Source organism: Diprion similis, chromosome 7, assembly GCF_021155765.1.
Source record: "Diprion similis isolate iyDipSimi1 chromosome 7, iyDipSimi1.1, whole genome shotgun sequence".
NCBI lineage: Eukaryota > Metazoa > Arthropoda > Insecta > Hymenoptera > Diprionidae > Diprion > Diprion similis.
The window spans coordinates 257,924-283,046 of record NC_060111.1 but is presented as its reverse complement, the minus strand read 5'-3'; the positions used below and the strand labels follow the sequence as shown (position 1 = coordinate 283,046).

Below are 25,123 nucleotides of genomic sequence, written 5' to 3'. Positions count from 1 at the left end.
ACGCATCAAAAGTTACAGCCGAAAATTGAAAATTTTCGTCGTCATTTTTTCGCTGTGGGTCCGACGCTCTTCTTTATGTGTTTTCCGAGTTCCTGGGGGTCGAATTACTCTAGAGATGGTCATACAAATCGATTCCGAGACGAGAAATTTTTGGCCCTAAAAATGAGCAAAAAAGTAAGGCAAACCCCTTTGGATTTTTGGCGAAAATTTCGACGATTCTGAAAAGTGCTGGAATGAATTCTTCGAGGCTCTATTCCGACGTAATTTTGCGCGAGGAATCGATTAAGCGCAGTCCCAATACGCTGCGAGCAACGCATCAAAAGTTACAGCCGAAAAACTGAGAAATTTCGTCGTCATTTCTTTGCTGTAGGTCCGACGCTCTTTTGCATGTGTTTTCTGAGTTCCTGGGGGTCGAATTACTCTAGAGATGGTCATACAAATCGATTCCGAGACGAGAAATTTTTGGCCCTAAAAATGAGCAAAAAAGTAAGGCTAACCCCTTTGGATTTTTGACGAAAATTTCGACGATTCTGAAGAGTGCTGGAATAAATTCTTTGAGGCTCTATTCCGACGTAATTTTGCGCGAGGAATCGATTCAGCGCAGTCCCAATACGCTGCGAGGAACGCATCAAAAGTTACAGCTGAAAAACTGAAAATTTGCGTCGTCATATCTCTGCTGTTGGTCTGACGCTCTTTTGCATGTGTTTTCTGAGTTCCTGGGGGTCGAATCACTCTAGAGATGGTCATACAAATCGATTCCGAGACGAGAAATTTTCGGCCCTAAAAATGAGCAAAAAAGTAAGGCTAACCCCTTTGGATTTTTGGCGAAAATTTTGACGATTCTGAAGAGTGCTGGAATAAATTCTTTGAGGCACTATTCCGACGTAATTTTGCGCGAGAAATCGATTAAGCGCAGTCCCAATACGCTGCGAGCAACGCATCAAAAGTTACAGCCGAGAAACTGAAAATTTTCTTCGTTATTTTTTTGCTGTGGGTCCGACGCTCTTTTTCATGTGTTTTCTGAGTTCTTGGGGGTCGAATTACTCTAGAGATGGTCATACAAATCGATTCCGAGACGAGAAATTTTCGGCCCCAAAAATGAGCAAAAAAGTAAGGCTAACCCCTTTGGATTTTTGGCGAAAATTTTGACGATTCTGAAGAGTGCTGGAATAAATTCTTTGAGGCACTATTCCGACGTAATTTTGCGCGAGGAATCGATTAAGCGCAGTCCCAATACGCTGCGAGCAACGCATCAAAAGTTACAGCCGAAAATTGAAAATTTTCGTCGTCATTTTTTCGCTGTGGGTCCGACATTCTTCTTTATGTGTTTTCCGAGTTCCTGGGGGTCGAATTACTCTAGAGATGGTCATACAAATCGATTCCAAGACGAGAAATTTTCGGCCCTAAAAATGAGCAAAAAAGTAAGGCTAACCCCTTTGGATTTTTGGCGAAAATTTCGACGATTCTGAAGAGTGCTGGAATAAATTCTTTGAGGCTCTATTCCGACGTAATTTTTCGCGAGGAATCGATTGAGCGCAGTCCCAATACGCTGCGAGAAACGCATCAAAAGTTACAGCCGAAAAACTGAAAATTTGCGTCGTCATTTCTCTGCTGTTGGTCCGACGCTCTTTTGCATGTGTTTTCTGAGTTCCTGGGGGTCGAATTACTCTAGAGATGGTCATACAAATCGATTCCGAGACGAGAAATTTTCGGCCCCAAAAATGAGCAAAAAAGTAAGGCTAACCCCTTTGGATTTTTGGCGAAAATTTTGACGATTCTGAAGAGTGCTGGAATAAATTCTTTGAGGCACTATTCCGACGTAATTTTGCGCGAGGAATCGATTAAGCGCAGTCCCAATACGCTGCGAGCAACGCATCAAAAGTTACAGCCGAAAATTGAAAATTTTCGTCGTCATTTTTTCGCTGTGGGTCCGACGCTCTTCTTTATGTGTTTTCCGAGTTCCTGGGGGTCGAATTACTCTAGAGATGGTCATACAAATCGATTCCAAGACGAGAAATTTTCGGCCCTAAAAATGAGCAAAAAAGTAAGGCTAACCCCTTTGGATTTTTGGCGAAAATTTCGACGATTCTGAAGAGTGCTGGAATAAATTCTGTGAGGCTCTATTCCGACGTAATTTTTCGCGAGGAATCGATTGAGCGCAGTCCCAATACGCTGCGAGGAACGCATCAAAAGTTACAGCCGAAAAACTGAAAATTTGCGTCGTCATTTCTCTGCTGTTGGTCCGACGCTCTTTTGCATGTGTTTTCTGAGTTCCTGGGGGTCGAATTACTCTAGAGATGGTCATACAAATCGATTCCGAGACGAGAAATTTTCGGCTATGAAAATGAGTAAAAAAGTAAGGCTAACCCCTTTGGATTTTTGACGAAAATTTTGACGATTCTGAAGAGTGCTGGAATAAATTCTTTGAGGCTCTATTCCGACGTAATTTTGCGCGAGGAACCGATTAAGCGCAGTCCCAATACGCTGCGAGCAACGCATCAACAGTTACAGCCGAAAAACTGAAAATTTTCGTCGTCATTTCTTTGCTGTAGGTCCGACGCTCTTTTGCATGTGTTTTCTGAGTTCCTGGGGGTCGAATTACTCTAGAGATAGTCATACAAATCGATTCCGAGACGAGAAATTTTTGGCCCTAAAAATGAGCAAAAAAGTAAGGCAAACCCCTTTGGATTTTTGGCGAAAATTTCGACGATTCTGAAAAGTGCTGGAATGAATTCTTCGAGGCTCTATTCCGACGTAATTTTGCGCGAGGAATCGATTAAGCGCAGTCCCAATACGCTGCGAGCAACGCATCAAAAGTTACAGCCGAAAAACTGAGAAATTTCGTCGTCATTTCTTTGCTGTAGGTCCGACGCTCTTTTGCATGTGTTTTCTGAGTTCCTGGGGGTCGAATTACTCTAGAGATGGTCATACAAATCGATTCCGAGACGAGAAATTTTTGGCCCTAAAAATGAGCAAAAAAGTAAGGCTAACCCCTTTGGATTTTTGACGAAAATTTCGACGATTCTGAAGAGTGCTGGAATAAATTCTTTGAGGCTCTATTCCGACGTAATTTTGCGCGAGGAATCGATTAAGCGCAGTCCCAATACGCTGCGAGCAACGCATCAAAAGTTACAGCCGAGAAACTGAAAATTTTCTTCGTTATTTTTTTGCTGTGGGTCCGACGCTCTTTTTCATGTGTTTTCTGAGTTCTTGGGGGTCGAATTACTCTAGAGATGGTCATACAAATCGATTCCGAGACGAGAAATTTTCGGCCCCAAACATGAGCAAAAAAGTAAGGCTAACCCCTTTGGATTTTTGGCGAAAATTTTGACGATTCTGAAGAGTGCTGGAATAAATTCTTTGAGGCACTATTCCGACGTAATTTTGCGCGAGGAATCGATTACGCGCAGTCCCAATACGCTGCGGCGAACGCATCAAAAGTTACAGCTGAAAAACTGAAAATTTGCGTCGTCATATCTCTGCTGTTGGTCCGACGCTCTTTTGCATGTGTTTTCTGAGTTCCTGGGGGTCGAATTACTCTAGAGATGGTCATACAAATCGATTCCGAGACGAGAAATTTTCGGCTATGAAAATGAGTAAAAAAGTAAGGCTAACCCCTTTGGATTTTTGACGAAAATTTTGACGATTCTGAAGAGTGCTGGAATAAATTCTTTGAGGCTCTATTCCGACGTAATTTTGCGCGAGGAACCGATTAAGCGCAGTCCCAATACGCTGCGAGGAACGCATCAAAAGTTACAGCTGAAAAACTGAAAATTTGCGTCGTCATATCTCTGCTGTTGGTCTGACGCTCTTTTGCATGTGTTTTCTGAGTTCCTGGGGGTCGAATTACTCTAGAGATGGTCATACAAATCGATTCCGAGACGAGAAATTTTCGGCTATGAAAATGAGTAAAAAAGTAAGGCTAACCCCTTTGGATTTTTGACGAAAATTTTGACGATTCTGAAGAGTGCTGGAATAAATTCTTTGAGGCCCTATCCGACGTAATTTTGCGCGAGGAACCGATTAAGCGCAGTCCCAATACGCTGCGAGAGACGCATCAACAGTTACAGCCGAAAAACTGAAAATTTTTGTCGTCATTCCTTTGCTGTAGGTCCGACGCTCTTTTTTATGTGTTTTCTGAGTTCCTGGGGGTCGAATTACCCTAATGATGGTCATACAAATCGATTTCAAGACGAGAAATCTTTGGGTCCGAAAATGAGCAAAAAAGTAAGGCTAACCCCATTGGATTTTTGGCGAAAATTTCGACAATTCTGAAAAGTGCTGGAATAAATTCTTTGAGGCTCTAATCCGACGTAATTTTGCGCGAGGAATTGATTAAGCGCAGTCCCAATATGCTGCGAGCAACGCATCAAAAGTTACAGCCGAAAAACTGAAAAATTTCGTCGTCATTTTTTTGCTGTAGGTCCGACGCTCTTTTGCATGTTTTTTCTGAGTTCCTGGGGGTCGAATTACTCTAGAGATGGTCATACAAATCGATTCCGAGACGAGAAATTTTTGGCCCTAAAAATGAGCAAAAAAGTAAGGCTAACCCCTTTGGATTTTTGACGAAAATTTCGACGATTCTGAAGAGTGCTGGAATAAATTCTTTGAGGCTCTATTCCGACGTAATTTTGCGCGAGGAATCGATTAAGCGCAGTCCTAATACGCTGCGAGCAACGCATCAAAAGTTACAGCCGAAAAACTGAAAATTTTCCTCGTCATTTTTTTGCTGTGGGTCCGACGCTCTTTTTCATGTGTTTTCTGAGTTCCTGGGGGTCGAATTACTCTAGAGATGGTCATACAAATCGATTCCGAGACGAGAAATTTTCGGCCCCAAAAATGAGCAAAAAAGTAAGGCTAACCCCTTTGGATTTTTGGCGAAAATTTCGACGATTCTGAAGAGTGCTGGAATAAATTCTTTGAGGCTCTATTCTGACGTAATTCTGCGCGAGGAATCGATTAAGCGCAGTCCCAATACGCTGCGAGGAACGCATCAAAAGTTACAGCTGAAAAACTGAAAATTTGCGTCGTCATTTCTCTGCTGTTCGTCCGACGCTCTTTTGCATGTGTTTTCTGAGTTCCTGGGGGTCGAATTACTCTAGAGATGGTCATACAAATCGATTTCGAGACGAGAAATTTTCGGCTCCGAAAATGAGTAAAAAAGTAAGGCTAACCCCTTTGGATTTTTGGCGAAAATTTCGACGATTCTGAAGAGTGCTGGAATAGATTCTTTGAGGCTCCATTCCGACGTAATTTTGTGCAAGGAATCGATTCAGCGCAGTCCCAATACGCTGCGAGGAACGCATCAAAAGTTACAGCTGAAAAACTGAAAATTTGCGTCGTCATATCTCTGCTGTTGGTCTGACGCTCTTTTGCATGTGTTTTCTGAGTTCCTGGGGGTCGAATTACTCTAGAGATGGTCATACAAATCGATTCCGAGACGAGAAATTTTCGGCCCTAAAAATGAGCAAAAAAGTAAGGCTAACCCCTTTGGATTTTTGGCGAAAATTTTGACGATTCTGAAGAGTGCTGGAATAAATTCTTTGAGGCACTATTCCGACGTAATTTTGCGCGAGGAATCGATTAAGCACAGTCCCAATACGCTGCGAGCAACGCATCAAAAGTTACAGCCGAAAATTGAAAATTTTCGTCGTCATTTTTTCGCTGTGGGTCCGACGCTCTTCTTTATGTGTTTTCCGAGTTCCTGGGGGTCGAATTACTCTAGAGATGGTCATACAAATCGATTCCGAGACGAGAAATTTTCGGCCCTAAAAATGAGCAAAAAAGTAAGGCTAACCCCTTTGGATTTTTGGCGAAAATTTCGACGATTCTGAAGAGTGCGGGAATAAATTCTTTGAGGCTCTATTCCGACGTAATTTTTCGCGAGGAATCGATTGAGCGCAGTCCCAATACGCTGCGAGCAACGCATCAAATGTTACAGCCGAAAATTGAAAATTTTCGTCGTCATTTTTTCGCTGTGGGTCCGACGCTCTTCTTTATGTGTTTTCCGAGTTCCTGGGGGTCGAATTACTCTAGAGATGGTCATACAAATCGATTCCGAGACGAGAAATTTTCGGCCCTAAAAATGAGCAAAAAAGTAAGGCTAACCCCTTTGGATTTTTGGCGAAAATTTCGACGATTCTGAAGAGTGCGGGAATAAATTCTTTGAGGCTCTATTCCGACGTAATTTTTCGCGAGGAATCGATTGAGCGCAGTCCCAATACGCTGCGAGCAACGCATCAAAAGTTACAGCCGAAAATTGAAAATTTTCGTCGTCATTTTTTCGCTGTGGGTCCGACGCTCTTCTTTATGTGTTTTCCGAGTTCCTGGGGGTCGAATTACTCTAGAGATGGTCATACAAATCGATTCCGAGACGAGAAATTTTCGGCCCTAAAAATGAGCAAAAAAGTAAGGCTAACCCCTTTGGATTTTTGGCGAAAATTTCGACGATTCTGAAGAGTGCGGGAATAAATTCTTTGAGGCTCTATTCCGACGTAATTTTTCGCGAGGAATCGATTTAGCGCAGTCCCAATACGCTGCGAGCAACGCATCAAAAGTTACAGCCGAAAAACTGAAAAGGTTCGTCGTCATTTCTTTTCTGTAGGTCCGACGCTCTTTTGCATGTGTTTTCTGAGTTCCTGGGGGTCGAATTACTCTAGAGATAGTCATACAAATCGATTCCGAGACGAGAAATTTTCGGCTATGAAAATGAGTAAAAAAGTAAGGCTAACCCCTTTGGATTTTTGACGAAAATTTTGACGATTCTGAAGAGTGCTGGAATAAATTCTTTGAGGCTCTATTCCGACGTAATTTTGCGCGAGGAACCGATTAAGCGCAGTCCCAATACGCTGCGAGCAACGCATCAAAAGTTACAGCCGAAAAACTGAGAAATTTCGTCGTCATTTCTTTGCTGTAGGTCCGACGCTCTTTTGCATGTGTTTTCTGAGTTCCTGGGGGTCGAATTACTCTAGAGATGGTCATACAAATCGATTCCGAGACGAGAAATTTTTGGCCCTAAAAATGAGCAAAAAAGTAAGGCTAACCCCTTTGGATTTTTGACGAAAATTTCGACGATTCTGAAGAGTGCTGGAATAAATTCTTTGAGGCTCTATTCCGAAGTAATTTTGCGCGAGGAATCGATTAAGCGCAGTCCCAATACGCTGCGAGCAACGCATCAAAAGTTACAGCCGAGAAACTGAAAATTTTCTTCGTTATTTTTTTGCTGTGGGTCCGACGCTCTTTTTCATGTGTTTTCTGAGTTCTTGGGGGTCGAATTACTCTAGAGATGGTCATACAAATCGATTCCGAGACGAGAAATTTTCGGCCCCAAAAATGAGCAAAAAAGTAAGGCTAACCCCTTTGGATTTTTGGCGAAAATTTTGACGATTCTGAAGAGTGCTGGAATAAATTCTTTGAGGCACTATTCCGACGTAATTTTGCGCGAGGAATCGATTAAGCGCAGTCCCAATACGCTGCGAGCAACGCATCAAAAGTTACAGCCGAAAATTGAAAATTTTCGTCGTCATTTTTTCGCTGTGGGTCCGACGCTCTTCTTTATGTGTTTTCCGAGTTCCTGGGGGTCGAATTACTCTAGAGATGGTCATACAAATCGATTCCAAGACGAGAAATTTTCGGCCCTAAAAATGAGCAAAAAAGTAAGGCTAACCCCTTTGGATTTTTGGCGAAAATTTCGACGATTCTGAAGAGTGCTGGAATAAATTCTTTGAGGCTCTATTCCGACGTAATTTTTCGCGAGGAATCGATTGAGCGCAGTCCCAATACGCTGCGAGAAACGCATCAAAAGTTACAGCCGAAAAACTGAAAATTTGCGTCGTCATTTCTCTGCTGTTGGTCCGACGCTCTTTTGCATGTGTTTTCTGAGTTCCTGGGGGTCGAATTACTCTAGAGATGGTCATACAAATCGATTCCGAGACGAGAAATTTTCGGCCCCAAAAATGAGCAAAAAAGTAAGGCTAACCCCTTTGGATTTTTGGCGAAAATTTTGACGATTCTGAAGAGTGCTGGAATAAATTCTTTGAGGCACTATTCCGACGTAGATTTGCGCGAGGAATCGATTAAGCGCAGTCCCAATACGCTGCGAGCAACGCATCAAAAGTTACAGCCGAAAATTGAAAATTTTCGTCGTCATTTTTTCGCTGTGGGTCCGACGCTCTTCTTTATGTGTTTTCCGAGTTCCTGGGGGTCGAATTACTCTAGAGATGGTCATACAAATCGATTCCAAGACGAGAAATTTTCGGCCCTAAAAATGAGCAAAAAAGTAAGGCTAACCCCTTTGGATTTTTGGCGAAAATTTCGACGATTCTGAAGAGTGCTGGAATAAATTCTTTGAGGCTCTATTCCGACGTAATTTTTCGCGAGGAATCGATTGAGCGCAGTCCCAATACGCTGCGAGGAACGCATCAAAAGTTACAGCCGAAAAACTGAAAATTTGCGTCGTCATTTCTCTGCTGTTGGTCCGACGCTCTTTTGCATGTGTTTTCTGAGTTCCTGGGGGTCGAATTACTCTAGAGATGGTCATACAAATCGATTTCGAGACGTGAAATTTTCGGCTCCGAAAATGAGTAAAAAAGTAAGGCTAACCCCTTTGGATTTTTGGCGAAAATTTCGACGATTCTGAAGAGTGCTGGAATAAATTCTTTGAGGCTCTATTCCGACGTAATTTTGCGCGAGGAATCGATTACGCGCAGTCCCAATACGCTGCGACGAACGCATCAAAAGTTACAGCTGAAAAACTGAAAATTTGCGTCGTCATATCTCTGCTGTTGGTCCGACGCTCTTTTGCATGTGTTTTCTGAGTTCCTGGGGGTCGAATTACTCTAGAGATGGTCATACAAATCGATTCCGAGACGAGAAATTTTCGGCTATGAAAATGAGTAAAAAAGTAAGGCTAGCCCCTTTGGATTTTTGACGAAAATTTTGACGATTCTGAAGAGTGCTGGAATAAATTCTTTGAGGCTCTATTCCGACGTAATTTTGCGCGAGGAACCGATTAAGCGCAGTCCCAATACGCTGCGAGCAACGCATCAACAGTTACAGCCGAAAAACTGAAAATTTTCGTCGTCATTTCTTTGCTGTAGGTCCGACGCTCTTTTGCATGTGTTTTCTGAGTTCCTGGGGGTCAAATTACTCTAGAGATAGTCATACAAATCGATTCCGAGACGAGAAATTTTTGGCCCTAAAAATGAGCAAAAAAGTAAGGCAAACCCCTTTGGATTTTTGGCGAAAATTTCGACGATTCTGAAAAGTGCTGGAATGAATTCTTCGAGGCTCTATTCCGACGTAATTTTGCGCGAGGAATCGATTAAGCGCAGTCCCAATACGCTGCGAGCAACGCATCAAAAGTTACAGCCGAAAAACTGAGAAATTTCGTCGTCATTTCTTTGCTGTAGGTCCGACGCTCTTTTGCATGTGTTTTCTGAGTTCCTGGGGGTCGAATTACTCTAGAGATGGTCATACAAATCGATTCCGAGACGAGAAATTTTTGGCCCTAAAAATGAGCAAAAAAGTAAGGCTAACCCCTTTGGATTTTTGACGAAAATTTCGACGATTCTGAAGAGTGCTGGAATAAATTCTTTGAGGCTCTATTCCGACGTAATTTTGCGCGAGGAATCGATTAAGCGCAGTCCCAATACGCTGCGAGCAACGCATCAAAAGTTACAGCCGAAAATTGAAAATTTTCGTCGTCATTTTTTCGCTGTGGGTCCGACGCTCTTCTTTATGTGTTTTCCGAGTTCCTGGGGGTCGAATTACTCTAGAGATGGTCATACAAATCGATTCCGAGACGAGAAATTTTCGGCCCTAAAAATGAGCAAAAAAGTAAGGCTAACCCCTTTGGATTTTTGGCGAAAATTTCGACGATTCTGAAGAGTGCGGGAATAAATTCTTTGAGGCTCCATTCCGACGTAATTTTTCGCGAGGAATCGATTGAGCGCAGTCCCAATACGCTGCGAGCAACGCATCAAAAGTTACAGCCGAAAATTGAAAATTTTCGTCGTCATTTTTTCGCTGTGGGTCCGACGCTCTTCTTTATGTGTTTTCCGAGTTCCTGGGGGTCGAATTACTCTAGAGATGGTCATACAAATCGATTCCGAGACGAGAAATTTTCGGCCCTAAAAATGAGCAAAAAAGTAAGGCTAACCCCTTCGGATTTTTGGCGAAAATTTCGACGATTCTGAAGAGTGCGGGAATAAATTCTTTGAGGCTCTATTCCGACGTAATTTTTCGCGAGGAATCGATTGAGCGCAGTCCCAATACGCTGCGAGGAACGCATCGAAAGTTACAGCCGAAAAACTGAAAATTTGCGTCGTCATTTCTCTGCTGTTGGTCCGACGCTCTTTTGCATGTGTTTTCTGAGTTCCTGGGGGTCGAATTACTCTAGAGATGGTCATACAAATCGATTTCGAGACGAGAAATTTTCAGCTCCGAAAATGAGTAAAAAAGTAAGGCTAACCCCTTTGGATTTTTGGCGAAAATTTCGACGATTCTGAAGGGTGCTGGAATAAATTCTTTGAGGCTCTATTCCGACGTAATTTTTCGCGGGGAATCGATTGAGCGCAGTCCCAATACGCTGCGAGGAACGCATCAAAAGTTACAGCCGAAAAACTGAAAATTTGCGTCTTCATTTCTCTGCTGTTGGTCCGGCGCTCTTTTGCATGTGTTTTCTGAGTTCCTGGGGGTCGAATTACTCTAGAGATGGTCATACGAATCGATTTCGAGACGAGAAATTTTCGGCACTGAAAATGAGTAAGAAAGTAAGGCTAACCCCTTTGGATTTTTGGCAAAAATTTCGACGATTCTGAAGAGTGCTGGAATAAATTCTTTGAGGCTCTATTCCGACGTAATTTTGCGCGAGGAATCGATTAAGCGCAGTCCCAATACGCTGCGAGCAACGCATCAAAAGTTACAGCCGAAAAACTGAAAAGGTTCGTCGTCATTTCTTTTCTGTAGGTCCGACGCTCTTTTGCATGTGTTTTCTGAGTTCCTGGGGGTCGAATTACTCTAGAGATAGTCATACAAATCGATTCCGAGACGAGAAATTTTCGGCTATGAAAATGAGTAAAAAAGTAAGGCTGACCCCTTTGGATTTTTGACGAAAATTTTGACGATTCTGAAGAGTGCTGGAATAAATTCTTTGAGGCTCTATTCCGACGTAATTTTGCGCGAGGAACCGATTAAGCGCAGTCCCAATACGCTGCGAGCAACGCATCAACAGTTACAGCCGAAAAACTGAAAATTTTCGTCGTCATTTCTTTGCTGTAGGTCCGACGCTCTTTTGCATGTGTTTTCTGAGTTCCTGGGGGTCGAATTACTCTAGAGATAGTCATACAAATCGATTCCGAGACGAGAAATTTTTGGCCCTAAAAATGAGCAAAAAAGTAAGGCAAACCCCTTTGGATTTTTGGCGAAAATTTCGACGATTCTGAAAAGTGCTGGAATGAATTCTTCGAGGCTCTATTCCGACGTAATTTTGCGCGAGGAATCGATTAAGCGCAGTCCCAATACGCTGCGAGCAACGCATCAAAAGTTACAGCCGAAAAACTGAGAAATTTCGTCGTCATTTCTTTGCTGTAGGTCCGACGCTCTTTTGCATGTGTTTTCTGAGTTCCTGGGGGTCGAATTACTCTAGAGATGGTCATACAAATCGATTCCGAGACGAGAAATTTTTGGCCCTAAAAATGAGCAAAAAAGTAAGGCTAACCCCTTTGGATTTTTGACGAAAATTTCGACGATTCTGAAGAGTGCTGGAATAAATTCTTTGAGGCTCTATTCCGACGTAATTTTGCGCGAGGAATCGATTAAGCGCAGTCCCAATACGCTGCGAGCAACGCATCAAAAGTTACAGCCGAGAAACTGAAAATTTTCTTCGTTATTTTTTTGCTGTGGGTCCGACGCTCTTTTTCATGTGTTTTCTGAGTTCTTGGGGGTCGAATTACTCTAGAGATGGTCATACAAATCGATTCCGAGACGAGAAATTTTCGGCCCCAAAAATGAGCAAAAAAGTAAGGCTAACCCCTTTGGATTTTTGGCGAAAATTTCGACGATTCTGAAGAGTGCTGGAATAAATTCTTTGAGGCTCTATTCCGACGTAATTTTTCGCGAGGAATCGATTGAGCGCAGTCCCAATACGCTGCGAGGAACGCATCAAAAGTTACAGCCGAAAAACTGAAAATTTGCGTCGTCATTTCTCTGCTGTTGGTCCGACGCTCTTTTGCATGTGTTTTCTGAGTTCCTGGGGGTCAAATTACTCTAGAGATGGTCATACAAATCGATTTCGAGACGTGAAATTTTCGGCTCCGAAAATGAGTAAAAAAGTAAGGCTAACCCCTTTGGATTTTTGGCGAAAATTTCGACGATTCTGAAGAGTGCTGGAATAAATTCTTTGAGGCTCTATTCCGACGTAATTTTGCGCGAGGAATCGATTACGCGCAGTCCCAATACGCTGCGACGAACGCATCAAAAGTTACAGCTGAAAAACTGAAAATTTGCGTCGTCATATCTCTGCTGTTGGTCCGACGCTCTTTTGCATGTGTTTTCTGAGTTCCTGGGGGTCGAATTACTCTAGAGATGGTCATACAAATCGATTCCGAGACGAGAAATTTTCGGCTATGAAAATGAGTAAAAAAGTAAGGCTAACCCCTTTGGATTTTTGACGAAAATTTTGACGATTCTGAAGAGTGCTGGAATAAATTCTTTGAGGCTCTATTCCGACGTAATTTTGCGCGAGGAACCGATTAAGCGCAGTCCCAATACGCTGCGAGCAACGCATCAACAGTTACAGCCGAAAAACTGAAAATTTTTGTCGTCATTTCTTTGCTGTAGGTCCGACGCTCTTTTGCATGTGTTTTCTGAGTTCCTGGGGGTCGAATTACTCTAGAGATAGTCATACAAATCGATTCCGAGACGAGAAATTTTTGGCCCTAAAAATGAGCAAAAAAGTAAGGCAAACCCCTTTGGATTTTTGGCGAAAATTTCGACGATTCTGAAAAGTGCTGGAATGAATTCTTCGAGGCTCTATTCCGACGTAATTTTGCGCGAGGAATCGATTAAGCGCAGTCCCAATACGCTGCGAGCAACGCATCAAAAGTTACAGCCGAAAAACTGAGAAATTTCGTCGTCATTTCTTTGCTGTAGGTCCGACGCTCTTTTGCATGTGTTTTCTGAGTTCCTGGGGGTCGAATTACTCTAGAGATGGTCATACAAATCGATTCCGAGACGAGAAATTTTTGGCCCTAAAAATGAGCAAAAAAGTAAGGCTAACCCCTTTGGATTTTTGACGAAAATTTCGACGATTCTGAAGAGTGCTGGAATAAATTCTTTGAGGCTCTATTCCGACGTAATTTTGCGCGAGGAATCGATTAAGCGCAGTCCCAATACGCTGCGAGCAACGCATCAAAAGTTACAGCCGAGAAACTGAAAATTTTCTTCGTTATTTTTTTGCTGTGGGTCCGACGCTCTTTTTCATGTGTTTTCTGAGTTCTTGGGGGTCGAATTACTCTAGAGATGGTCATACAAATCGATTCCGAGACGAGAAATTTTCGGCCCCAAAAATGAGCAAAAAAGTAAGGCTAACCCCTTTGGATTTTTGGCGAAAATTTCGACGATTCTGAAGAGTGCTGGAATAAATTCTTTGAGGCACTATTCCGACGTAATTTTGCGCGAGGAATCGATTAAGCGCAGTCCCAATACGCTGCGAGCAACGCATCAAAAGTTACAGCCGAAAATTGAAAATTTTCGTCGTCATTTTTTCGCTGTGGGTCCGACGCTCTTCTTTATGTGTTTTCCGAGTTCCTGGGGGTCGAATTACTCTAGAGATGGTCATACAAATCGATTCCAAGACGAGAAATTTTCGGCCCTAAAAATGAGCAAAAAAGTAAGGCTAACCCCTTTGGATTTTTGGCGAAAATTTCGACGATTCTGAAGAGTGCTGGAATAAATTCTTTGAGGCTCTATTCCGACATAATTTTTCGCGAGGAATCGATTGAGCGCAGTCCCAATACGCTGCGAGAAACGCATCAAAAGTTACAGCCGAAAAACTGAAAATTTGCGTCGTCATTTCTCTGCTGTTGGTCCGACGCTCTTCTTTATGTGTTTTCCGAGTTCCTGGGGGTCGAATTACTCTAGAGATGGTCATACAAATCGATTCCAAGACGAGAAATTTTCGGCCCTAAAAATGAGCAAAAAAGTAAGGCTAACCCCTTTGGATTTTTGGCGAAAATTTCGACGATTCTGAAGAGTGCTGGAATAAATTCTTTGAGGCTCTATTCCGACGTAATTTTTCGCGAGGAATCGATTGAGCGCAGTCCCAATACGCTGCGAGGAACGCATCAAAAGTTACAGCCGAAAAACTGAAAATTTGCGTCGTCATTTCTCTGCTGTTGGTCCGACGCTCTTTTGCATGTGTTTTCTGAGTTCCTGGGGGTCGAATTACTCTAGAGATGGTCATACAAATCGATTTCGAGACGTGAAATTTTCGGCTCCGAAAATGAGTAAAAAAGTAAGGCTAACCCCTTTGGATTTTTGGCGAAAATTTCGACGATTCTGAAGAGTGCTGGAATAAATTCTTTGAGGCTCTATTCCGACGTAATTTTGCGCGAGGAATCGATTACGCGCAGTCCCAATACGCTGCGACGAACGCATCAAAAGTTACAGCTGAAAAACTGAAAATTTGCGTCGTCATATCTCTGCTGTTGGTCCGACGCTCTTTTGCATGTGTTTTCTGAGTTCCTGGGGGTCGAATTACTCTAGAGATGGTCATACAAATCGATTCCGAGACGAGAAATTTTCGGCTATGAAAATGAGTAAAAAAGTAAGGCTAACCCCTTTGGATTTTTGACGAAAATTTTGACGATTCTGAAGAGTGCTGGAATAAATTCTTTGAGGCTCTATTCCGACGTAATTTTGCGCGAGGAACCGATTAAGCGCAGTCCCAATACGCTGCGAGCAACGCATCAACAGTTACAGCCGAAAAACTGAAAATTTTCGTCGTCATTTCTTTGCTGTAGGTCCGACGCTCTTTTGCATGTGTTTTCTGAGTTCCTGGGGGTCGAATTACTCTAGAGATAGTCATACAAATCGATTCCGAGACGAGAAATTTTTGGCCCTAAAAATGAGCAAAAAAGTAAGGCAAACCCCTTTGGATTTTTGGCGAAAATTTCGACGATTCTGAAAAGTGCTGGAATGAATTCTTCGAGGCTCTATTCCGACGTAATTTTGCGCGAGGAATCGATTAAGCGCAGTCCCAATACGCTGCGAGCAACGCATCAAAAGTTACAGCCGAAAAACTGAGAAATTTCGTCGTCATTTCTTTGCTGTAGGTCCGACGCTCTTTTGCATGTGTTTTCTGAGTTCCTGGGGGTCGAATTACTCTAGAGATGGTCATACAAATCGATTCCGAGACGAGAAATTTTTGGCCCTAAAAATGAGCAAAAAAGTAAGGCTAACCCCTTTGGATTTTTGACGAAAATTTCGACGATTCTGAAGAGTGCTGGAATAAATTCTTTGAGGCTCTATTCCGACGTAATTTTGCGCGAGGAATCGATTAAGCGCAGTCCCAATACGCTGCGAGCAACGCATCAAAAGTTACAGCCGAGAAACTGAAAATTTTCTTCGTTATTTTTTTGCTGTGGGTCCGACGCTCTTTTTCATGTGTTTTCTGAGTTCTTGGGGGTCGAATTACTCTAGAGATGGTCATACAAATCGATTCCGAGACGAGAAATTTTCGGCCCCAAAAATGAGCAAAAAAGTAAGGCTAACCCCTTTGGATTTTTGGCGAAAATTTTGACGATTCTGAAGAGTGCTGGAATAAATTCTTTGAGGCACTATTCCGACGTAATTTTGCGCGAGGAATCGATTAAGCGCAGTCCCAATACGCTGCGAGCAACGCATCAAAAGTTACAGCCGAAAATTGAAAATTTTCGTCGTCATTTTTTCGCTGTGGGTCCGACGCTCTTCTTTATGTGTTTTCCGAGTTCCTGGGGGTCGAATTACTCTAGAGATGGTCATACAAATCGATTCCAAGACGAGAAATTTTCGGCCCTAAAAATGAGCAAAAAAGTAAGGCTAACCCCTTTGGATTTTTGGCGAAAATTTCGACGATTCTGAAGAGTGCTGGAATAAATTCTTTGAGGCTCTATTCCGACGTAATTTTTCGCGAGGAATCGATTGAGCGCAGTCCCAATACGCTGCGAGAAACGCATCAAAAGTTACAGCCGAAAAACTGAAAATTTGCGTCGTCATTTCTCTGCTGTTGGTCCGACGCTCTTTTGCATGTGTTTTCTGAGTTCCTGGGGGTCGAATTACTCTAGAGATGGTCATACAAATCGATTTCGAGACGTGAAATTTTCGGCTCCGAAAATGAGTAAAAAAGTAAGGCTAACCCCTTTGGATTTTTGGCGAAAATTTCGACGATTCTGAAGAGTGCTGGAATAAATTCTTTGAGGCTCTATTCCGACGTAATTTTGCGCGAGGAATCGATTACGCGCAGTCCCAATACGCTGCGACGAACGCATCAAAAGTTACAGCTGAAAAACTGAAAATTTGCGTCGTCATATCTCTGCTGTTGGTCCGACGCTCTTTTGCATGTGTTTTCTGAGTTCCTGGGGGTCGAATTACTCTAGAGATGGTCATACAAATCGATTCCGAGACGAGAAATTTTCGGCTATGAAAATGAGTAAAAAAGTAAGGCTAACCCCTTTGGATTTTTGACGAAAATTTTGACGATTCTGAAGAGTGCTGGAATAAATTCTCTGAGGCTCTATTCCGACGTAATTTTGCGCGAGGAACCGATTAAGCGCAGTCCCAATACGCTGCGAGGAACGCATCAAAAGTTACAGCTGAAAAACTGAAAATTTGCGTCGTCATATCTCTGCTGTTGGTCTGACGCTCTTTTGCATGTGTTTTCTGAGTTCCTGGGGGTCGAATTACTCTAGAGATGGTCATACAAATCGATTCCGAGACGAGAAATTTTCGGCTATGAAAATGAGTAAAAAAGTAAGGCTAACCCCTTTGGATTTTTGACGAAAATTTTGACGATTCTGAAGAGTGCTGGAATAAATTCTTTGAGGCCCTATCCGACGTAATTTTGCGCGAGGAACTGATTAAGCGCAGTCCCAATACGCTGCGAGCAACGCATCAACAGTTACAGCCGAAAAACTGAAAATTTTTGTCGTCATTCCTTTGCTGTAGGTCCGACGCTCTTTTTTATGTGTTTTCTGAGTTCCTGGGGGTCGAATTACTCTAATGATGGTCATACAAATCGATTTCAAGACGAGAAATCTTTGGGTCCGAAAATGAGCAAAAAAGTAAGGCTAACCCCATTGGATTTTTGGCGAAAATTTCGACGATTCTGAAAAGTGCTGGAATAAATTCTTTGAGGCTCTAATCCGACGTAATTTTGCGCGAGGAATTGATTAAGCGCAGTCCCAATATGCTGCGAGCAACGCATCAAAAGTTACAGCCGAAAAACTGAAAAATTTCGTCGTCATTTTTTTGCTGTAGGTCCGACGCTCTTTTGCATGTTTTTTCTGAGTTCCTGGGGGTCGAATTACTCTAGAGATGGTCATACAAATCGATTCCGAGACGAGAAATTTTTGGCCCTAAAAATGAGCAAAAAAGTAAGGCTAACCCCTTTGGATTTTTGACGAAAATTTCGACGATTCTGAAGAGTGCTGGAATAAATTCTTTGAGGCTCTATTCCGACGTAATTTTGCGCGAGGAATCGATTAAGCGCAGTCCTAATACGCTGCGAGCAACGCATCAAAAGTTACAGCCGAAAAACTGAAAATTTTCCTCGTCATTTTTTTGCTGTGGGTCCGACGCTCTTTTTCATGTGTTTTCTGAGTTCCTGGGGGTCGAATTACTCTAGAGATGGTCATACAAATCGATTCCGAGACGAGAAATTTTTGGCCCTAAAAATGAGCAAAAAAGTAAGGCTAACCCCTTTGGATTTTTGGCGAAAATTTCGAAGATTCTGAAGAGTGCTGGAATAAATTCTTTAAGGCTTTATTCTGACGGAATTCTGCGCGAGGAATCCATTAAGCGCAGTCCCAATACGCTGCGAGGAACGCATCAAAAGTTACAGCTGAAAAACTGAAAATTTGCGTCGTCATATCTCTGCTGTTGGTCCGACGCTCTTTTGCATGTGTTTACTGAGTTCCTGGGGGTCGAATTACTCCAGAGATGGTCATACAAATCGATTTCGAGACGAGAAATTTTCGGCTATGAAAATGAGTAAAAAAGTAAGGCTAACCCCTTTGGATTTTTGTCGAAAATTTAGACGATTATGAAAAGTGCTGGAATAAATTCTTTCAGGCACCATTTCGACGTAATTTTGCGCGAGGAATCGATTCAGCGCAGTCCCAATACGCTGCGAGGAACGCATCAAAAGTTACAGCCGAAAAACTGAAAATTTGCGTCGTCATATCTCTGCTGTTGGGCCGACGCTCTTTTTCATGTGTTTTCTGAGTTCCTGGGGGTCGAATTACTCTAGAGATGGTCATACAAATCGATTCCGAGAGGAAAAATTCTCGGCTCCAAAAATGACCAAAAAAAGTAATGCTAACCCCTTCGGATTTTTTGCGAAAATTTTGAGTCATAAAGCCCTAAAACTGCAATTGGTCCAAATCTCTTCCTTTCCTAAAAAAAAAACAATAAACTTCTGAAAATAGGATCGATTTCAGACTGTGCAAATCGTACTTTCATGCGAATTGCATTGTATACTTAACATAGGAATGGAACTCAATTCATTCAAAGTACCAATAAATTGCCAAACCCACGGAATATTACGTTTATTCCGTATAAACAAGATTTTATTTAATTTTATGTAGTTCAACAACAGGTTAATGTATTCAATTTTTTACGCATAGAAGAGTCCCACTATTTGCGAATAACTTCAAAATATGGGTATAATATTAACTTATACACTAATAATATAGCTATCATAGGACGCCACGATATGCCTTCAGGCATTCAAAACGATTGATTATACCTGACAAGTAGACTATTATTTCATGATATATGACATAATTATGTGTGACCTACAATAACAGCCCAGCGTATAGAATATACTATTTACCAATTTCACATAAAAATCAAATACGTAATTTAACTAGATTTATTTCACTGATCCTTTTCCATTTGAAATATTTGTTTGAATATTACAGGATTGGCAGAGTAATTTTTTTTCTCAGGTTTCATGGGAAGATAATTCTACTACCGAAGTATATTCTTAGAAGAGCCAAGCAGAGTAAAACAAGAATTATAAATTATTTTGCTGAAACCATACGTACAATATTGCTTTTGAAACGGTCTGGTAACAAAACCTGCAACCATCTCGTGGCTGCACATAATAAGCAGACTAAACACGTACGAAATAATGCTGAAGTGCAAAACATTTTTGGACCGCAAAAATGTACTTCGAATCACCGATTCATATACATATAATACAAGTTTGCAACTCTTACATTCGATTTTTAACCACTAGTATTTGTCATAGAAAAACTAATCGATTCAAATTAAAGTCGAGATTGGTATTCTAAACGCAGGGCTCTACATAGTTTCCAGGAAATAGTCCAGTTATTCCATCCATTACGCCTTCCCACCATCCGTCGTCATTCTTCTTCAAAACATAGATAACTGAACTCTCTTGGAAGCTCAATTCGTCTTCTTTATCGGCATAATAATCATATATGGCAACCACTGGAATTAGACAAAACAGACCTTCTAAATTTCAATCATAAAACGGGGGAAATGCTGATTAACCCAACTGAGTGATCGTTTATATAAATCATACCTTTCTCAATATAGTTCTTTGGTACCCATCCAGGTAAGTCTTCCTCATCTGGCACAATCGGCATAATCGCACCAGATGGTTGCTGTGGCCTTCCAAATTGGGAATGTTCGTCGTGTTCCGGGGGAGGCGGCGGAGGCAACGGAGGGCTGCTCGCACCACTGCTGCGGCTAACTTGATGAGATAGTCGATGCGGGAGAGTATGGTGACCACTGTAATTAGTCATTTCACTCCCAGAACCAACCAGCGGCGAGGGGGGCGCTGTAAGATAACAAAAAAAACATTGTATCGCTTGGTTTATTGTTATCACAGAGAACAAAAACAGCACTTCAAAGTACTAGGATGCCAAATTGCTTTGTTCTCGTACTTTATGTATTAAGATTACTTTAGGTGTAGAACACAGGCAAAAAAGGCAAGTAAATCATACTTCCGTTGCATATACATAGAATACTCTGTTAGTCACAATACAACATATCCATCCTGACCTCAGAACTCAAAGTTAAATAATTTCAGTTATTAAGGGAATCGTAAACCTACTTACGTGGCATACTGTTAAGATGTTCTTGGACATACCCTGCAGCTCCAGTGACACTGGGTGGAGCGGGAGGTGGAGTTTGTGGATGGCTTTGGAGTGGATGAACAGTTCCAACTTGAGGGGGTAGAGTGTGTTGAGTAAGATTAGTAGGATGAACCGTATGCTGAAGTCCATGAGAGGGATGTGCGGTGGTATGAGCATGAAGTGGTAATGTACTATAACCAGGTCCTCGTTCCCGTCTAGGATTACCTAAGGGGTAATTGGGTGCATAGTGGCTGGGAACTTGGGGCGGGGCCACTGCGGGTGGTGTTCTGTACTCACGGGAGCCCTTACTCAGTGTTCCTGAAAATAATTAGTGCCACTAAAAGGTTTATCACGAACATTAGAGAAATAATTTTGTATTCTAAAACTATTTTGTTAAGCTATAGAATGGCTACATCTCTGTTATTACAAGTAACTGATTACCTGTCCGGACTGTTTGTGGCGGAGTTGGTGGCTTTGTAGTAGGTGCTGGACCCACAATGACTGCACCCAAACCAGATCCAGTCGAAGCAGCACCGAGACTTTGTACACTGCCCTGGCTCCCCCCACGCTGTTTGCTCCTCGGAGTACCTCCGCTTCGCACACCATGACCAATCTCATCTAAGATGGTGTAATCTATGCTTTTTCTAACATATTTTATAGGTTTTTCAGGATTTGCCGGTGCAATAATCTTATATTGTCTCGTGGTCATTTTGTTCGCAGTAAGAACGCCTATTTCCCTTCTGGCAACCTTTTCCTTGTGAATCATAACTGTCTGAGCAATGTGGTTCATCTGACTTTCCATTTCAGCAAGCTGTGAGGTTTGCAGATCCAACAACTGCAGAAAGTTATAAGCCAGTGTGTTTATTTGATATGCAACACTGGCAAGCGACTGAGTTGTATAATTTTTAGTTTCCTCAAGAGCTATACGTTTGTTCTCGGCTTGGAAATAATTTGCCTCGCAATACTCTGCGACTCGTTCCAAATTTGTGTGACTGTCAGCCAGGTTGCTTCTCCCATCAGGGATTTCATGACGCAAAAGCGCCGCTAATTCTGCCATTACTTCAGAATCGCTTCCCACTCCTGAAGACACGCGATACGAGTCCGAGCCACCTAGACAAAATTTAGACATCAGTTAGAGTTAATCACCCGTTTTTCCTTTACAAAATAATGAGTGTACTTGGATGTACATATCGGATGGCTAAAAAAAGGAACCGCAGGTCTTCAATATTCTCAGAATTTCTGATAACTTTGTATCGCAGCAAACCATATAATTGTATGACCATGACTATTCTTAACTGTTAGTAGTTTTTTGTTGCTAGTTAATCATTAATTGAGAAGATTTAGGGGTGTTTTTCTAATTAGTTACAAAACATTTATAATACAGGCCAAGCATAGCTGTGTGACAATGTCAGGCCTGCGAAAAGATTGTGATGAATAATTGATATGCCTGTGAAGAGAGGATGTAAGTGAACCATGGAGTTCCTGATAACGAGTAAGAGACGAATGAGAAGGAATAGCTATTATTCACTGATCTCCGTATATATATATCAAACATGCGAGAATTTTGCGATGGCGAGAGAATTCACCAATACAGTTAGAATCTAGCGAATATCAATACGTGACGGATATTATTTAGAAGGAGGGTGGTGCCGAAAACTGTGCTTACGAATATAGTCGCGCTCAAAGAGGGCGACAATTACAAGATACGCGTCAGTGTGGTTGGAATCAAGATGGGCGTGAGAATGCGTGTGCGTCACGTCAAAAGCAAACGACAGCGCGGATATTGTAGTTGATGTGGGAAAAAGGAGCTAAGAAAAATATTTAGAAAATAAACTAACGGTACTCAGCCATTATCAACAAACAGCTACTACTGCTGGTTGCATTAATTCATATTTACCGATATTCTCAATCAATATATTAACCAGAAAGTATTATCAGAAAGCAAATAATGAACAGACGCTCACTGTGCCGCACTACCGTAGAACTCAGTGGAACTCGAATAACTACGAATTGCTAAATGCCGTCTATAGTCTATGCTCGAGACTCGAGTGCCTCGAGTGCTCGACCATCCAGATCCTATACTCTTTGATCCAGACATCCGTATCAAGCTAGTCTACGTTCGACCGATCGACCCTCGAACCATATCTCGAAAATCGGAACATCGCACCTCGCTGATCGACTCTATTCCCGCGATGTGCATTATGCGGGATGGTGGAAAATCTTGAATTAAATTTTAAGGTTAACAGATAGAGGAGCGGTCAAACTCTTTTTCTCTAGTTCCCCAGGGTGCTACCGCAATTTCGTAATTTCTGGTAAATCGATCCGCTCTACGATGAATGACCTGCTCCGTGAATTGGAGTCGATGAAGATAACTGGCAACACAATAAACGACGATTTATGGAGAAGTTGCGTCCAGCTGACCGAGGGCACGTTGGTACCGTGTAAAAAAATTGGAAATGAGCGGCCCTGCGAAGAAAAGGATTACTGTGAGTACAGGCAGATCATAAACAGAAATTTGCGGAATGTAGAATCTACGCTTCGCCACGTAGCAACGAGTTTTGGGGACCAAAACGTCAGGGAAACTGCATCTCGGAGTCATCCTCTTCGCACTTACCTGATAAACTTGATTATCATCATCGGCGAACAGAGCGAGAAGAACATGTGGAACACAGCAGAGTCAGTATCCATAGTCAGCTCTATCCAATCTGACCTCTGCAGTCTCTGCAAATGTAGATCCATGTCCGAGCTATTAGTCGGAAAGGGAGACGAGGGATCTAGTTTGGATGGCAGTGGTGTAATTGAGGCGGTGCTCCTCGCTCTCAGGCCAAAACTCCTAAAAGATACTTGGAAGAATTATCCTGCAGCCGTAATTTGCTACAAATGGATATTATGGCAAGTAGAGGTTGGTCAAACCCCTGCACTCGTGACTTTTGGTTAGTTATCTGTTAATATCAAAGTAGTCTTTTCAGTTTGAAGTTTGTAACAACAATGTAACAAACATATGGAAAGAACGTCGTCTCTGCAAAAATTTAAGTATATGGAGTGATAGATTAAATCAGCTTCAAATTTGCTTTTAAATAATCACTTTTTTATTTCCACCCCTAAACCTTCAAACATTTCAAGTCATTAAATTTTATTGTTCACATTCTGTTGCAGTCACGATATCATCTCCAACCTCATGCATTTTTGTATTTACAGGAACCTAATCTGGTCCGTCACATGAACAGTATAATACCAACCGCGCTGATAATCTTGGATGATTACGTTGTTGAAAATAGAGTGACTGGAATAAAATGTATTGGGAAGATTTTACAGCACGCACAAATGGTAGGGTACTTTCTAACTACAGTTAATTACTTTGCTGTAAAAGTTATTGGTACTAGCAGGCATTGATAGCTCAACTTTTTTAAGAAAAATTATCACAATTATCTGCTTTTTTAGAATCATTCAGATATACCCAAATCTGCAAACTCTACATTTAATAATGATAGGACTTGTTTTGACTATGAAAAGGGTGACTGAACTCTTCTTCAATCTAAAAGAATGTGTCAGTCAGCCAATCTCAATACTGATAAACTGCTACTAGGATCGCTCCATTTTCAGAGGAAAGAGCTTGTGGACACTGGGTACGCAGAGGTGATATACGATGCCTTGAAGAGGTTGTTAATCATTCGAGAAGTGGCGTACATTATCCCTTTGTACTCTTGTATAAGAAGCCTTTTATCAACATTGGAATTCTACAACAACACAGATTGTCTCCAAGTATGGAAAATATGCATATACCGATAGATCTCCTTCTACCAAGATTCTCATCAATATTTCATAACTGTTTCAATTAAGCAAAAAACTTTTCCCTTACAGTGGACTATACGAGATGACGTCATCTTGTCGTTACTGAGTAGTATGGAGTTCGAACAGGATGCACATTTGCGACATGCTTACATGTCAAGCTTGCCAGGACTCTTGACAAACATCGGTTGTGCCAAGTGGTGCGAAAGATTGACAAGGATTCTGTCAGAGTACTGTGAGCACCATACAGATCTCAAAACTCTGAAAGTCACAATGGAAGTGAGTGTTGAGTAGTCGACCGAAAATTATATTGAATATTGAGAAATGAGTGAAGAGAACATTAAGAAATGATTGCACGAATTATTTTCAGGCCGCTAAAACGTTTCTAGTCATATTTCAACCGAGGATACCAACCCATTGCGTACCTTTGTACGCGGCCTTCCTGAAACTTCACATGGATCTAATCGAGACACCAGTTTTTGACAGAGAGATTGTACAAAATTTAGAAGATTGCATTGGCTTGCTGTATAAATCGACGCCGTCTATAGGTAAAAAAATTATCAATGACGATCGTATGAAATCAGTTATAAATCAGCAGCTTCAGTTCAGAATACTCAATGATTGCACTTACTTTGAATGAACTGGACAACCCACTTTAGAATCAAAGTTTAAATATATTAAAGAGGAAGAATACCAACAAACTCCGTATGAACTGGAGGCTCCTGAGAAAAACAAAAATATTATTTAATATGTATATGTTCTGTATTATTTGTTACCTTATATCTTGCGCTGGCTCCAACCGCCGCTTATGTGCATTCAATATTTATAATGTGCTAATGTAAAATATCGAATTTACGTGAATAATTGTTGTACAATACGTGTATACATATTTCTAACAGTAAACTGTTAACAACAAATTTACCAATATAAATAAACATGTGTAATGCTTACGCTCTTGTGAGTAGGTG

The 25,123-nt window shown here is 41.8% G+C and overlaps 3 protein-coding genes across 8 annotated transcripts in view; 1 reads left to right on the top strand and 2 right to left on the bottom strand.

Annotated features, from left to right (window-relative positions):
* Nucleotides 1-19,412, bottom strand: part of LOC124408264 (acyl-CoA Delta-9 desaturase-like) — a 27,071-nt gene extending 7,659 nt beyond the window's left edge. Inside the window, exon 1 of the mRNA XM_046885100.1 lies at nucleotides 19,388-19,412. Within this exon, the coding sequence (XP_046741056.1) occupies nucleotides 19,388-19,412 (25 nt within the window). The remainder of the gene's footprint in view (nucleotides 1-19,387) is intronic.
* On the bottom strand, nucleotides 19,240-23,101 carry LOC124408080 (abl interactor 2). 5 transcript variants are annotated; one of them, XM_046884752.1, is made up of 6 exons: nucleotides 22,205-22,359; nucleotides 20,808-21,476; nucleotides 20,664-20,684; nucleotides 20,349-20,591; nucleotides 19,811-20,068; nucleotides 19,240-19,716 (listed from the first exon to the last, which is right to left on the bottom strand). In XM_046884752.1, the coding sequence occupies exons 1-6, from the start codon at nucleotides 22,215-22,217 to the stop codon at nucleotides 19,553-19,555; spliced, it is 1,368 nt and encodes a 455-aa protein (XP_046740708.1). In that variant the 5' UTR covers nucleotides 22,218-22,359; the 3' UTR covers nucleotides 19,240-19,552. The 5 variants fall into 5 exon arrangements, with proteins under 5 accessions (XP_046740708.1, XP_046740704.1, XP_046740707.1 ...); XM_046884748.1 differs by having other exon boundaries at nucleotides 19,257-19,716; nucleotides 20,349-20,684; nucleotides 22,205-22,358; XM_046884751.1 differs by lacking the exon at nucleotides 22,205-22,359 and adding an exon at nucleotides 22,981-23,101 and having other exon boundaries at nucleotides 19,261-19,716; nucleotides 20,349-20,684.
* LOC124408082 (TELO2-interacting protein 2-like) lies at nucleotides 22,516-25,123 on the top strand. Of its 2 annotated transcripts, none has more exons than XM_046884753.1 (5): nucleotides 22,516-23,268; nucleotides 23,565-23,693; nucleotides 23,970-24,128; nucleotides 24,207-24,434; nucleotides 24,526-25,123. In XM_046884753.1, exons 1-5 carry the CDS (start codon nucleotides 22,699-22,701, stop codon nucleotides 24,793-24,795), a joined length of 1,356 nt encoding a protein of 451 aa, XP_046740709.1. In that variant the 5' UTR covers nucleotides 22,516-22,698; the 3' UTR covers nucleotides 24,796-25,123. The 2 variants fall into 2 exon arrangements, with proteins under 2 accessions (XP_046740709.1, XP_046740710.1); XM_046884754.1 differs by having other exon boundaries at nucleotides 22,519-23,268; nucleotides 24,228-24,434; nucleotides 24,526-25,122.